This window comes from Balaenoptera ricei, chromosome 19 (assembly GCF_028023285.1).
Source record: "Balaenoptera ricei isolate mBalRic1 chromosome 19, mBalRic1.hap2, whole genome shotgun sequence".
Lineage (NCBI taxonomy): Eukaryota > Metazoa > Chordata > Mammalia > Artiodactyla > Balaenopteridae > Balaenoptera > Balaenoptera ricei.
The window spans coordinates 32,760,954-32,776,730 of NC_082657.1; the positions used below are offsets into that span (position 1 = coordinate 32,760,954).

Below are 15,777 nucleotides of genomic sequence, written 5' to 3' on the forward strand. Positions count from 1 at the left end.
AAATATTCTAGTAGAGGAGTTAAGTAGGCTGTTTAGAGATACAAGACTAGTGCTCACAGCAAAAGTAAGGGCTGTATGTATATATATATATATATATATATATATATACCCTTAGGATATATATAGTGTCATTAGGATACAGATGGCTTTTAAAGCCATGGAATTAAGAGAGGTTACCTAGTAGTATGAGTCGATAGACAGTAAAAGAGGTCTAAGGAGTTAAAGAGAGACTCTTCTTGATCAGAATGCACAGGAAGCTTTAAGCTAAGAACTTAAACAGGGCTACCAAGAAGCCCCATGCTGACCTTGAGGACTACGGGCAGGAAGTTGTCTGTGGTCGTCGTATGTCGTTTCCCTTGTGGAAACGCTGCTACCTGTGGGCCACATGGTGAGATGCTGCTGGCTGCTGTTGCTTCTCCTCCCAGCAAGGCACTGGTTCATATACAACGAAGAAGATGGCTGTAAGAAAAGCTGTTAAATACAGGGAGAAATCTTCTGAATGTAGTTAATCTACCTAGATCATCTTATTGACCTAAAAATAATTACAGAATTAATTTCTTTGAAACAAAGTGAAAGTCTTGGCTCTACTCTTGTTTAATTCACAGAGAAAGCATATAGATTTATTTCTGTATGGTGAATTTCTGTGGTTTTCTGTATCTCATGAAACGAATAGTTCTGTTGCCAGGTAAAAATTGCTGGGTGTTTTTACAACTATCTCGGGAATAAGCACATTTAATACATAGGGAAATATAGTCTATTTTGAATAGTAAAAAACTCTTTAGCTATCTTAACCTTTCAGAGTTTGTTGGAAAAATTAGAAAAGATATTTTATTAGCCTATGTATTTCTTTTTTTAACATCTTTATTGGAGTATAATAGCTTTACAATGATGTGTTAGTTTCTGCTTTATAACAAAGTGAATCAGTTATACATATACGTATGTCCCCATATCTCTTCCCTCTTGCGTCTCCCTCCCTCCCACCCTCCCTATCCCACCCCTCTAGGTGGTCACAAAGCACCCAGCTGATCTCCCTGTGCTATGCTGCTGCTTCCCACTAGCTAGCTATTTTACATTTGGTAGTAAATATATGTCCATGCCACTCTCTCACTTTGTCCCAGCTTACCCTTCCCCATCCGCGTATCCTCAAGTCCATTCTCTAGTAGGTCTGTGTCTTTATTCCCGTCTTGCCCCTAGGTTCTTCATGACCATTTTCTTTTTTTTTTTTTTTTCAGATTCCATATATATGTGTTAGCATACGGTATTTGTTTTTCTCTTTCTGACTTACTTCACTCTGTATGACAGACTCTAGGTCCATCCACCTCACTACAAATAACTCAATTTGGTTTCTTTTTATGGCTGAGTAATATTCCATTGTATGTATGTGCCACATCTTCTTTATCCATTCATCTGTTGATGGACACTTAGGTTGCTTCCATGTCCTGGCTATTGTAAATAGAGCTGCAATGAACATTTTGGTTCATGACTCTTTTTGAATTATGGTTTTCTCAGGGTATATGCCCAGTAGTGGGATTGCTGGGTCGTATGGTAGTTCTATTTTTAGTTTTTTAAGGAACCTCCATACTGTTCTCCATAGTGGCTGTACCAATTTACATTCCCACCAACAGTGCAAGAGTGTTCCCTTTCCTCCACACCCTCTCCAGCATTCATTGTTTGTAGATTTTTTGATGATGGCCATTCTGACCGGTGTGAGATGATATCTCATTGTAGTTTTGATTTGCATTTCTCTAATGATTAATGATGTTGAGCATTCTTTCATGTGTTTGTTGGCAATCTGTGTGTCTTCTTTGGAGAAATGTCTATTTAGGTCTTCTGCCCATTTTTGGATTGGGTTCTTTGTTTTTTTGATATTGAGCTGCATGAGCTGCTTCTAAATTTTGGAGATTAGTCCTTTGTCAGTTGCTTCATTTGCAAATATTTTCTCCCATTCTGAGGCTTGTCTTTTCATCTTGTTTATGGTTTCCTTTCCTGTGCAAAAGCCTTTAAGTTTTATTAGGTCCCATTTGTTTATTTTTGTTTTTATTTCCATTTCTCTAGGAGATGGGTCAAAAAGGATCTTGCTGTGATTGATGTCATAGAGTGTTCTGCCTATGTTTTCCTCTAAGAGTTTTATAGTGTCTGGCCTTACACTTAGGTCTTTAATCCATTTTGAGTTTATTTTTGTGTATGGTGTTAGGGAGTGTTCTAATTTCATTCTTTTACATGTACCTGTCCATTTTTCCCAGCACCACTTATAGAAGAGGCTGTCTTTTCTCCATTGTATATTCTTGCCTCCTTTATCAAAGATAAGGTGACCATATGTGCATTGGTTTATCTCTGGGCTTTCTCTCCTGTTCCATTGATCTATATTTCTGTTTTTGTGCCAGTACCATACTGTCTTGATTACTGTAGCTTTGTAGTATAGTCTGAAGTCAGGGAGCCTGATTCCTCCAACTCCGTTTTTCTTTCTCAAGATTGCTTTGGCTATTCGGGGTCTTTTGTGTTTCCATACAAATTGTGAAATTTTTGGTTCTAGTTCTGCGAAAAATGCCATTGGTAGTTTGATAGGGATTGCATTGAATCTGTAGATTGCTTTGGGTAGTAGAGTCATTTTCACAATATTCATTCTTCCAATCCAAGAACATGGTATATCTCTCCATCTGTTGGTATCATCTTTAATTTCTTTCATCAGTGTCTTATAATTTTCTGCATACAGGTCTTTTGTCTCCTTAGGTAGGTTTATTCCTAGATATTTTATTCTTTTTGTTGAAGTGGTGAATGGGAGTGTTTTCTTAATTTCACTTTCAGATTTTTCATCATTAGTGTATAAGAATGCAAGAGATTTCTTTGCATTAATTTTGTATCCTGCTACTTTACCAAATTCATTGATTAGCTCTAGTAGTTTTCTGCTAGCATCTTTAGGATTCTCTATGTATAGTATCATGTCATCAGCAAACAGTGACAGCTGTACTTCTTCTTTTCCCATTTGGATTCCTTTTATTTCTTTTCCTTCTCTGATTGCTGTGGCTAAAACTTCCAAAACTATGTTGAATAATAGTGGTGAGAGTGTGCAACCTTGTCTTATTCCTGATCTTAGTGGAAATGGTTTCAGTTTTTCACCATTGAGGACGATGTTGGCTGTGGGTTTGTCATATATGGCCTTTATTATGTTGAGGAAAGTTCCCTCTATGCCTATTATCTGGACGGTTTTTATCATAAATGGGTGTTGAATTTTGTTGAAAGCTTTTTCTGCATTTATTGAGATGATCATATGGTTTTTCTCCTTCAGTTTGTTAATATGGTGTATCACATTGATTGATTTGCGTATATTGAAGAATCCTTGCATTCCTGGGATAAACCCCACTTGATCATGGTGTATGATCCTTTTAATGTGCTGTTGGATTCTGTTTGCTAGTATTTTGTTGAGGATTTTTGCATCTGTGTTCATCAGTGATATTGGCCTGTAGTTTTCTTTCTTTGTGACATCTTTGTCTGGTTTTGGTATCAGGGTGGAGCTGGCTTTGTAGAATGAGTTTGGGAGTGTTCCTCCTTCTGGTATATTTTGGAAGATTTTGAGAAGGATAGGTGTTAGCTCTTCTCTAAATGATAGAATTTGCCTGTGAAGTCATCTGGTCTTGGGCTTTTGTTTGTTGGAGGATTTTTAATCACAGTTTCAATTTCAGTGCTTGTGATTGGTCTGTTCATATTTTCTATTTCTTCCTGGTTCACTCTCGGAAGGTTGTGCATTTCTAAGAATTTGTCCATTTCTTCCAGGTTGTCCATTCTTTTGGCATATAGTTGCTTGTAGTAATCTCTCATGATCCTTTGTATTTCAGCAGTGTCAGTTGTTACTTCTCCTTTTTCATTTCTAATTCTATTGATTTGAGTCTTCTCCCTTTTTTCTTGATGAGTTTGGTAATGGTTTATCAATTTTGTTTATCTTCTCAAAGAACCAGCTTTTAGTTTTATTGATCTTTGCTTTCGTTTCCTTCATTTCTTTTTCATTTATTTCTGATCTGATCTTTTTGATTTCTTTCCTTCTGCTAACTTTGGGGTTTTTTAATTCTTCTTTCTCTAATTGCTTTAGGTGTCAGGTTAGGTTGTTTATTTGAGATGTTTCTTGTTTCTTGAGGTAGGATTGTATTGCTATAAACTTCCCTCTTAGAACTGCTTTTGCTGCATCCCATAGGTTTTGGGTCGTCGTGTTTTCATTGTCACTTGTTTCTAGGTATTTTTTTATTTCCTCTTTGATTTCTTCAGTGATCTCTTGGTTATTTAGTAGTGTATTGTTTAGCCTCCATGTGTTTGTATTTTTTACAGATCTTTTCCTGTAATTGATATCTAGTCTCATAGCATTGTGGTCAGAAAAGATACTTGATACGATTTCAGTTTTCTTAAATTTATAGCCTATGTATTCATGCTTAAATTCTTGACGTTAAGTTATATCTTTTTCATATTTGTGTTCAAGAATTTCACTTAAACTTATTTCTCTGAAGATCTGTCTGCTTCGGGGGGAAAAACTGTGATAGGTTCTAGTAACTAAAGGTAAAGAAGGGCAAGAAGACTGAAGAAGGCTATTCTGCATCAGGTTGTATTCTGCATCTAAGAATGCTTGTTTTATCCTCTCTGTGAAGCAAATTTGATTATTTTTTATTTTTTTATAAATTAATTAATTAATTAATTTTTGGCTGCATTGGGTCTTTGTTGCTGCGCGTGGGCTTTCACTAGTTGTGGCGAGCTGGGACTACTCTTTTTTGCATTTTGCGGGCTTCTCATTGTGGTGGCTTCTCTTGTTGTGGAGCATGGGCTCTAGGCGCGCGGGCTTCAGTAGTTGTGGCACGTGGGCTCAGTAGTTGTGGCTCACAGGCTCTAGAGCACAGGCTCAGTAGTTGTGGCTCACGGGCTTAGTTGCTCCGCAGCACGTGGGATCTTCCCGGACCAGGGCTTGAACCCATGTCCCCTGCATTGGCAGGCGGATTCTTAACCATTGTGCCACCAGGGCAGTCCAAATTTGATTATTTAGATGAGCTTTTGTTAAATCATGGATTTCATTTGGGCCAGATTTATTCTCAGCTTTCTTTTGTCAGTCTTTGAGTAATTACAAAAATAGCAGTAGATGGGAACGGTGAAATTCTGTTTGTCAGAGATAGCCTTAATATTTTCATGCTTATTTTTGCCTTCAAGCTTAAGTTTTGAAGGAGGAATAATAGGGAACTATGCCTTATCTTAAACATTTAACCTTTTTTTTTTAATTTTTACTTTTTTTTTTGGCTGTGCCACCCAGTGTGGTTGGTGGGATCTTAGTTCCCTGACCAGGGATTGAAACTGGGCCCTCGGCAGTGAAAGTGTGGAGTCCTAACCACTGGACCGCCGGGGAATTCCCATAAACATTTAACTTTTAAGAGACAAACTTCTTAGTTGGCTAAAGTGCAGATTGTCCTTTCACACAATTTCACATGGATAGTGGTGGCTCTTGGTGGTGTAACGTTTAAATTCCAAGAATGGTGACAGAAATCACTAATATTTATTGATAATATAAAGTTCTGATTAGCTTGAAATTCCCATTCATGAAGTAACTGAAAGTAATTTAGGTCTTTTTGACCTAAAATAATGTTCTTTTTCCTCCTCTGTAGTCTAAAGCACTTAGGATCTCTACCCCACTTACTGGTGTGAGGTACATTAAGGGTAACAGCCCTTGTGTGACTCCAGTTTCTACAGCTACACATAGCTTGAGTCGTCTTCACACCATGCTCACAGGCCTCAGGAATGCACCAAGTGAGAAACTGGAACAGATTCTAAGGTTAGTTTGAGCCCTTCTTGCCTTCTAAGATTTGGTTGTTGACTGTTTTCCAATTTTCTATTTTAATTTTTCACCCTTTGTGCCTTAATTCACCCATTGATAATTTTATATCAATTGCATGCTCAGTTCTGTTGTTAGTCCTTAGAGGACATAGCAATATAAAACATATGAATAGAAAATGACCCTTTTTTTCTCAGTATCTTAGTCTTCTTGGGCTGCTATAACAGAATATGGTAGACTGCTTATAAACAACAGAAATAAATTTCTCACAGTTCTAGAGGCTGGAAGTCCAAGATCAAGGTGCTAACAGATTCAGTGTCTGGTGAGGACTGCTTCCTGGTTCATAGATAGCTGTCTTTTGCTGTGTCCTCATGTAGCAGAAGGAGGCAAAGGAGCTCTCTAGGGTCTCCTTTATAAGGGCTCTAATTCCATTCATGAGGACTCCACCCTCATGACCTAATCCCTCCCAAATGCCCCACCTCCATACACCATCACATTGGGGATTAGATTTCAACATATGAATTTGGGGCAAGGGGTAAGGAGGGGGGCAACACAAACATTCAGTCCATACCTCTCAGATTTTTTTTAACATAGTTCAGGAGATAGTCACTAATAACACTAGACACTGTGGAATAAAGCACCAAACTATCTATTGCCAGTTGTTCTCTCTTAAGATTTCAGGGAAGCGGGGGATCTGTAAAGATGGGTGTTTGTCAAAGGGCTTCAGGAAGAGGATTGGACCTGAGCAAATTTCTGAAGGGTTGGTCAGATTTGAAAAGATAGCCAGTTAGCTTCATAACCAATGTAAAACCACTGTAACTTTCTAAGTTTTATAAAACACCCTTAGCCTGAAAAGGAAGTCAACTACCTTTAGTTCCTTTGATCTGTCTGATACTAGTAGGAATATCAGGGAGCGTTAGTGAAAAACACAATAGACTGAATTTCATTACCTGTGCATAATTTTTGGTAAATTTATTTGACAAAATTACCTCCAAGACTGCTCCTGTTCCTAAAAATTTATGATTTAATGATGTAGACTCTATAGGAGCCAATTTGATTTCTGGTGGTATGGTGTAAGAAAACCCTGTATAAACATACCATAATTTCCCACTCATAGCTAGACTCATTAAATACCAAGGCTGACTAATTTTCCTGTACATTTTCATGAAGTCTACTTTATTCATAAACTTGATTGTGATTGACACCCAACAGGGTTTGTCTGTATGGCCTCTTCCTAAGTCATATTTCTCAGATGGACCTTGTTTACCTAGAATTCAGAAGCATTTTATAAATATATTTTAGAAGCCTGTCTTAACTGTTATGTCTTCCAGATCTCTTTACAGTCTCTAACTAGGAGTAACAGCTTCTTTAATCTTAAATAACCATTAGTGGAGTTAAATATTGCCAGTAGATACTAGGTAGAACCAAAGGGTCCTGTTTTTGTAACCTGTGTGTATGTTCATAAATAACATTCTGCTTGCATATGATATTCAGTAGCCATCTCTACCAGGATTATAATTGATTATATTTCCTTTATAATTTTCTAAACTTGCTGCATTTTTACAGAGAATATTTATGTTTATGATCGAGATAAAGACATAGTTGTTACAAAAGCCCACATGGTGATCATCTGTATTATGCTTCTGCATTGAACATATATTGCCTTTCCAGTAAAAAAAAAAAAAAAAAAATCAATGAAATAAACTTCATTTTGGAGGAAAAAATGTAGAATGCCAGTAATGATTTATGTAAGTTTGTTGTAGTATAGATGATATACCCTTCATTCCATTTTCTTCTAGGAGTTCTTAATAAGAGTTGTACTGCCCTCTAGGGAAACAGTTGAGGGCAATTTTGTTTGTCATCAGTGATTGCAGATGTGTAGGCTCGGTGGGTCACGCACATCAAATAGGCACCGGTCAAAGTTGCTAAACTTAACTGCAGTAAAAGGTACAGCTCCATGAAAGAAATATTTTTTCATTCAAATGGTAATACTAACACCTTTGATAAGGAATTATGGGATCTCCTGGATTAATAGGGAAGTGTATAGTTTCTGTTTGAAGTATTTTATATGAACAGGTTAAAATTACTCTGAAATTACAGAGTTGTAAATAGTTTATCACTTTGTGACTTGACAAAGCCTTTAAATCAGATAATTTCTTCTTATTTTTTTAGGACGTGTTCCAGAGATCCAACCCAGGCTATAGCCAACAGATTGAAAGAAATGTATGAAATATATTCTCAGCATTCCCAGCCAGATGAGGATATCAGTAATTGTGCTAAAGGTAAGTCTTAATATTATCTATATTGTTCTCATCTTTGAAATTTAACTACATGCATTCCTTTCTTGGAAACCGAGTCAGAAATATGAAGAAAAAATTTGACTTTAGACTGAGGGCCAGGACATGGATGTCCAACTTTTCTGTCAACCAACTGATTTCTGGGCCATTCTCAATAAGAGAGAAATTTTAGACTGATAATCTTTATTATGTTGGACTTCTGGCACTTTAAAAAAATCTTTGGTTTTCATTTGTAGACTGGATTTTCAGTATAGAACTATAGTGATTCTTCAAAATGTTAAGAACAAGGACAGAATATAATAGTTTTTACATGCCCAGACCCATTGGAGTTGTTTGATGTCATGAAGTATGAATACCAAGTAGGAGTGGAATAATAAACCAATTACATACCTCTTAGCATAGAGCTGCTCTATTCAAAATACCAAAAAAAAAAAAAAAAGTGTGAATCTTGATGGAGTGCTATGGCAGTTTTTATGTGCAAATTTCATTTCACAATTTTAGAAAAATTTCAGTGTTACCATGAAGAAGAAATTAAGGAATCTTAGGGATGATTGAAATAGCAACTGTAGGAAGTGCGTGTATATGAAGTGTTGGGTTGGTTTTTAAATTTTATTCTGCGGTAGGGGTTGGGATGGACCCTCACTTTCCACAATATTTATGTTCTTTGCATGTGATTTTTGTGTTTTCTATTATTTATGCAGAAATTGCCAGCAAACATTTTCGTTTTGCAGAGATGCTTTACTATAAAGTATTAGAATCTGTTATTGAGCAGGAACAAAAACGACTGGGAGACATGGATTTAACTGTGAGTAAATAGCTAATGTACTGAGCACCACAATAAAATGTAGTTTCCTTTCAGCCCCACCCACCAAAAAAAAAGCCATTATTGAAAAAATAATATATGGCTTTGAGGGAATAAGATTGGCATCTAAGGAAACTTGTGTTCTGAGTCCTCTTACCTCCAGTCCCCCGCTTAGTGTTTCTCATTGCAGCAGTTTCTGTGGGTAGTAAGACTCTGTAGTCAAGGATTAAAACATTCAGACTTAACCTTAATTGAGGTTTTTAAATAACATAGAGTTTTAATTCAAACCATGTATAGAATAAATTGAGTATTGACTATATAGGAATTTAACATAAATATTCAACCATTGATCTTTGGCTAAGATAATTTTTCTAGATTGTACAAGTGATATTACTTTTAATGACATCAATAAAAATAATTTTTTTAAAAATTAATTTTTAAATAACATTTTAGAGAAAATTGTAAAATTGACAAATAATTGTTCTAACTCCTTGTAACTATTTACACTTATCTTATTCTATATAAAAATATGGCTGTGTATACAATGGAATGTTACTGAGCCATAAAATAGAGTGAAATTCTGCCATTTGCAGCAACATGGATGGACCTAGAGAATATTATGCTTAGTGAAATAAATCAAACAGAGAAAGAAAAATACAGTATGATATCACTTACATATGGAATCTAAAAAATATGCGAAACAGAAACAGGCTCAAATATATAGAAAACAAACTTGGGTTATCAAAGGGGAGAGGGAAGGGGGAAGGGGCAAATTAGGCGTATGGGATTAACAGATACTAACTACTATGTATAAAAATAGATAAGCAACAAGGATATATTGTATAGCACAGTCAATTATAGCCATTATCTTGTAATAACTTTATTTAGAGTATAATCTGCAGAAATACTGAATCACTAGGCTGTATACCTGAAACTAATATAATATTGTAAATCAACTGTACTTCAATAAAAATAGTATATGGCTATATATGGATGTAGGAATTTAAAAGGCTGTTTTAGGACAATTTTTTTATTTTGAAAACATACAGAAGGGTATATAAAGGTTTCTAAATGTTAAAGCTTTGTTTTTTTTAATAGGGCATTCTGGAACAAGATGCATTCCACAGATCGCTCTTGGCCTGCTGCCTTGAGGTCGTCACTTTTTCTTATAAGCCTCCTGGGAATTTTCCATGTATTACTGAAATATTTGATGTGCCACTTTATCATTTTTACAAGGTATTTTTAAAAATCTGAAACTGATGAGGAAATTATAGATGAGATCCACTTCCTGTGGTTAGCCATCTAATTAATTTTAATATATGAGTACATTTCTTCTATTTTTAATTACATATTTAATAATTTCCACTCTAAATGGGGAGCAGAGAAGAAATAGGAGTCTTAAGAACTATATATATTCTTTCAGTGTATTATATAAACCTATTCTGTGTAAAAGTTTTATATAATTCCTCCTTTTATCTGATAAAGTCTTTTAGAATACTTTCATTTTATGAGCTAAGGAGGTTTTAGAAAAGTAGCAAACACATCACTCGCTAATCGTGATAGCAACCTTCTTTTTTTAAAAAAAATATTGACTTATTTATTTGGCTGTGTCGGGTCTTAGTTGCGACATGCGGGATCTTCGTTGCGGCATGCGAGATCTTTCATTGAGGCGTGCAGGCTCAGTAGTTGTGGTGCACGGGCTTAGTTGCCCTGTGGCACGTGGGATCTTAGTTCCCCGACCAGGGATCGAACCTGTGTCCCATGCATTGGAAGGCAGATTCTTAACCACTGGACCACCAGGGAAATCCCCACAACCTTCTTTTTTATTTTATGAAAATTAAATGAAAGTGTCTTTCAAAAAAAAAAACTTCTTTTCACATGTTATATAGAGGCACAGAGTTATAGCATTGATTTGGTTTCCCTCTTAATATTGATTTAGTGTATGGATTTAATTCTCCGACAGTAGTCAAAACTAATTTTTATAGTGGCATAGACTGAATGTTCAGAGTTTTTAAATGTGAAATTTTGGGACTTCCCTGGTGGCATAGTGGTTAAGAACCTGCCTGCGAATGCAAGGGACACGGCTTCGAGCCCTGGTCCGGGAAGATCCCACCTGCCGCAGAGCAGCTAAGCCCACGAGCCACAACTACTGAGCCCGTGTGCCACATCTACTGAAGCCCGTGCGCCTAGAGCCCGTGCTCTGCGACAATAGACGCCACCGCAATGAGAAGCCCGCACGCCACGGTGAAGAGTAACCCCTGCTCACTGCAACTAGAGAAAGCCCATGTGCAGCAACAAAGACCCAATGCAGCCAAAAAGAATAATAATAAATAAATAAATTTATAAAAAAATAAATATGAAGTTTTGAGTAATGTTTCTTAATCTCAATAGACAAGGCATGTTTTTTAAAGGTTTTTGAAATTTTTAATTTAAAGATTTTTGAAATGTATCACTATCCAAAGATTTTATATAATTCATACATGCAGTTTAAATAATTATTTATAAAGATAGTGAAAGGAAGAGCAGCTGTTTCAAAATAGTATTATTCTTTAAACTTGTAATTTTTGAAAAATTGACTTGTTTCTATAAATATGTAAAAAAACTTAAATAAGTTTACCGATTTTGCTTTTGCACTTGAACAATTTTTTTTGTTAAAAAATTATTATTACTAAACAAACCAAGACATTTTAAAAAATTTCAGGTGATAGAAGTATTCATTAGAGCAGAAGATGGCCTTTGTAGAGAAGTGGTAAAACACCTTAATCAGATTGAAGAACAGATCTTGGATCATTTGGCGTGGAAACCAGAGTCTCCACTATGGGACAGAATTAGAGACAATGAAAACAGAGTTCCTACATGCGAAGAGGTTTGTGAAAAGATGTTAACCTCTTTGTATGATAAAAGTATATCAATATCTAGTCTATTCATAATTCTCTTTCACCGACCACAGTTAAACTTAGCCTCTTCCTCATGAGTATGGGAGGGTAATAGCTGGGTTTAATTTGGTACAATCACCCCTATATCTAAGAGGAACCAAGAGTCAGAAATAATTTGTGACTGCCCCAGGGTTTCAGTGACAGAGTAAGAATTCAGTGTTCTTTCTTGATTTTCTAATCAGGTTTCTATATCTTAAAATGGTTGTCTAATTCTCCAAATCAGTAATGAAGATTAATTTATATTTAGTATCCAATTATTAGGTTTGAATTTTTTAAGCCTGCCAGAATTTTTTTTAACTTCAGTATGAAAGTGGAAAAGACAGGGGATTTTATTTAGGTGGAATAACTGATGAGCCAAGATAGTTTTCTTTTGCCTTAGATTATTATTATATTTCTAATTACAATACTTTTTTGAATAATGGCATCCTGTGTAAACATTCCCTAATAGGTCATGCCACCTCAGAACTTGGAAAGAGCGGATGAAATTTGTATTGCTGGCTCCCCTTTGACTCCCAGAAGGGTGAGTGAAGTTCGTGCTGATGCTGGAGGACTTGGAAGAAGTAAGTTTAAAATATTAAGGGAAGTATTTTGGGGCCTAGCATCTGGAGATTTAAATTCCATCTAAAACTACAAGTGAAGTTAGTAGGATGTATATAGAAGAAAATATTCTGTGCATTATAGTACCACATGGATCACGTTAATGCTTTTGAAAAATATTAAAGAACACAGGAAAATGCGTTGAAAAGTCAGTTGTCTTTTAAAATAGAATGCTGTATATTAATGTGATTCCTATTTTTTAAGTGTATTTTTTTCTATAAGCATGCAAAAGGGCTGAAATGGAAAAACCAAACTATTAATGATTATTGTTGGGTAATAGAATTCTAGGTGATTTCTGTAAATTTTTTAAGATATGTATTACTTTTAAAATCGAAAGAAACAGAAAAATCTTCTTAAAGGTAGAGTGTATGATCTAATTAGGTACAGATGAGTCATTGAGTTAAGAGGACTGAATGGCCTGAGCATGTTCAGCCTTTTTTTTTTTTTTTGTAGCTGCGCCTTGCAGCTTATGGGATCATAGTTCCCTGACCAGGGACTGAACCCTGGCCCTGGAAGTGAAAGCACCAAGTCCTAACCACTGGACTGCCAGGGAATTCCCAAGCATGTTCAGCTTTGACTCCTGTCAGTTGAGCAGTGCTACCCTGGTTAATACAACAGCATTGCTGGCCCTGAGGTACAGAAAAGGGAAGTTTTGCTTTTCATCTGGTTACATTTTAGGCAGTTCTTTATAACATCTGCCAGGTGCAACGTTTAAGTTTACATACTTCAGATAAAACTACTTTTTAAAAAAGCAATTCTGTAAATCCAGAGAGTTCTAAATCCTTGGATTCCATTAGAAGGATATTCTTGTTTCTAGATCAACTTTTTAATGTAATTGATAAGCACTGGCTATAGAAGAAAGATCAGTTTTAAAATGAGGAATCACTCTGTGTCAGTGCATACTCAATGAATAGGGATGATCTATATGAAAACTTACTCATTTTTGAAAGAGGAGGCATAATGGCTTAATGGTTTATTTTTCTGCTTATTATCCGCTCAGACCCATAGATCTGATAGCTGGTCTTCCTCAGTCCTATTTCTGTAGAGTTTTTCCTTCCCTAATCAATGGATTAGGACTTGACTTTAAACTTCATTTTTTTGTACTTATCACTTCTCCATTTTCATGAGGTCTTTTAATATTTTACGAGATAATGATCATAATTTGGAACACTTTTTTTTTTTTGGCCGTGCCACGTGGTATGTGGGATCCTAGTTCCCCAGCCAGGGATCAAACCTGTGTCCCCTGCGTTGGAAGCGTGGAGTCTTAACCACTGGACCGCTAGGGAAGTCCTTGAAACACTTTTTAAAAAATTTTATTGAAGTATAGTTGATTTACAATGTTGTGTTAATTTCTGCTGTATAGCAAAGTGACTCAGTTATACATATTCTTTTTCATAATGGTTTATCACAGGATATTGAATATAGTTCCCTGTGCTATACAATAGGACCTTGTTGTTTATCCAGAGATAAGGATCATAATTAATGTATTCTTCCTAACTCTGCAGCTTTGTTCCAAATATAAATCTAGTACATTTATTTGCTTTTGTATCACCAGGAAATTATAATGTTAAGCCACAGTCTGTCAGAACTACTCCTGTCAGTCCTCTTATGAACTCCCTACATAGATTTTAATATTTAAAACCCAGTGATGTGCAGTTTTTACAGCTGGACATGGAAGAGGGAAAGGGATGCCTCTCAAAAATTCATACAGCGTTGTGAATACTTAACTATAATGGTTAACAGAGTTTCTGTGTGGGATGTTGAAAAAGCTTTGGAAAAGATGGTGGTGGTGTTTGCACAGCACTGTGAATGCAGTGCCGCTGAGCTGTACACTTAACAGCGGGTGAAATGCCAAGTCCTATGCTATACGTATTTTTTTTTTTTTGCCATACGTATTTTATCACAATTTTAGAAAGCTAGTAATATACCCAGAACCACTGAATTGTACAATTTAAGTGGGTGAGATATGTGTGAATCATATCTCAGTAAAGTTGTTTAAAAAAAAAAAAATAAACTAAGCTTAACTGAATCCAAAACATGTATGTCCATTCTTGCTAAAGAACCAAATTGAATTTTACTAACCTTCTACATGTAAAAAATGGCAAAGATGAAAATGCATAAAACAGGGGGTAAATGCTCACAGATGACACATAGTAATATCAAATCCATCAAGTCTTCTTATCAAGTAGTATCTTTACAGTGAAATCACATCTTACATGAGTGTTCTGTAGAAATTGAATATGGTAGAAAATTATTTAAATTGCCCCTCAGTCCTCAGGACCCTGTGGTAGTGGAGGGCAAAGTCTAGTTTGATTTAGCAGAAGGTGGAGTGAAGAAGGGAACACTGTGAGACACATAGAGAAAAATCCTTTCTTTAAATTGTGCTCTTAATAGTATTCAGTTGAATTTTCATTCATTGAATGTAGCTATGATGTGACTCCTGTAATTTTTGTTTTTTGATTATATAGTATTTCAAGCACTAATTAGTTGTGAACATCACTTCTAGGATGGAAGTCAGATCTGTCTCCTTGAGTTAAATGATTTTTTTTTTTTTTAACCCTAGGCATAACGTCTCCAACCACATTATACGATAGGTACAGTTCTCCAACAGCCAGCTCTACCAGAAGGCGGCTATTTGTTGAGAATGATAGCCCCACTGATGGAGGGACCCCTGGCCGCATCCCCCCACAGCCTCTAGTCAATGCTGTCCCTGTGCAGAATGTATCTGGGGAGGCTGTTTCTGTCACACCAGTTCCTGGACAGACTTTGGTCACCATGGCGACAGCCACTGTCACAGCCAACAATGGACAAACAGTGACTATTCCTGTACAAGGTAAGGAAGGCAGAGTTGAATATTGCGTTCCTTCTCTGTGGCACTTATTAGAAAGTTACTCGAGATTTGGCTGGAATGATGATATGAGAGAAGAGTGGGGGAAAGGGGTTGGGAGGGGAAATAGTTGAAAACCTCTGCCTGGAGAATCTTATAGTATAAGCATTTTCCTCATGCTTTTTTTCTCTGAAACAAATTTTAGGCATTGCCAATGAAAATGGAGGAATAACATTCTTCCCAGTCCAAGTCAATGTTGGGGGGCAGGCACAAGCTGTGACTGGCTCCATCCAGCCCCTCAGTGCTCAGGCCCTGGCTGGAAGCTTAAGCTCTCAACAGGTGACAGGAACGACCTTGCAAGTCCCTGGTCAGGTGGCCATTCAACAGATTTCCCCAGGTGGACAACAGCAGAAACAAGGCCTACCTTTAACCAGCAGCAACATTAGACCCAGGAAGACCAGCTCTTTATCGCTTTTCTTTAGAAAGGTAATTTTTCTAAAGAAAAATATACCCTTACCAGT

The 15,777-nt window shown here is 36.3% G+C and overlaps 1 protein-coding gene across 1 annotated transcript in view; it reads left to right on the plus strand.

Moving 5' to 3' along the window:
- RBL2 (RB transcriptional corepressor like 2) overlaps window positions 1-15,777 on the plus strand; it is a 48,797-nt gene that overhangs the window by 16,434 nt on the left and 16,586 nt on the right. The window contains exons 9-16 of the mRNA XM_059906050.1: window positions 5,631-5,797; window positions 7,970-8,079; window positions 8,796-8,899; window positions 9,995-10,132; window positions 11,598-11,762; window positions 12,281-12,392; window positions 14,993-15,262; window positions 15,462-15,742. Of these exons, the coding sequence (XP_059762033.1) occupies window positions 5,631-5,797; window positions 7,970-8,079; window positions 8,796-8,899; window positions 9,995-10,132; window positions 11,598-11,762; window positions 12,281-12,392; window positions 14,993-15,262; window positions 15,462-15,742 (1,347 nt within the window). The remainder of the gene's footprint in view (window positions 1-5,630; window positions 5,798-7,969; window positions 8,080-8,795; window positions 8,900-9,994; window positions 10,133-11,597; window positions 11,763-12,280; window positions 12,393-14,992; window positions 15,263-15,461; window positions 15,743-15,777) is intronic.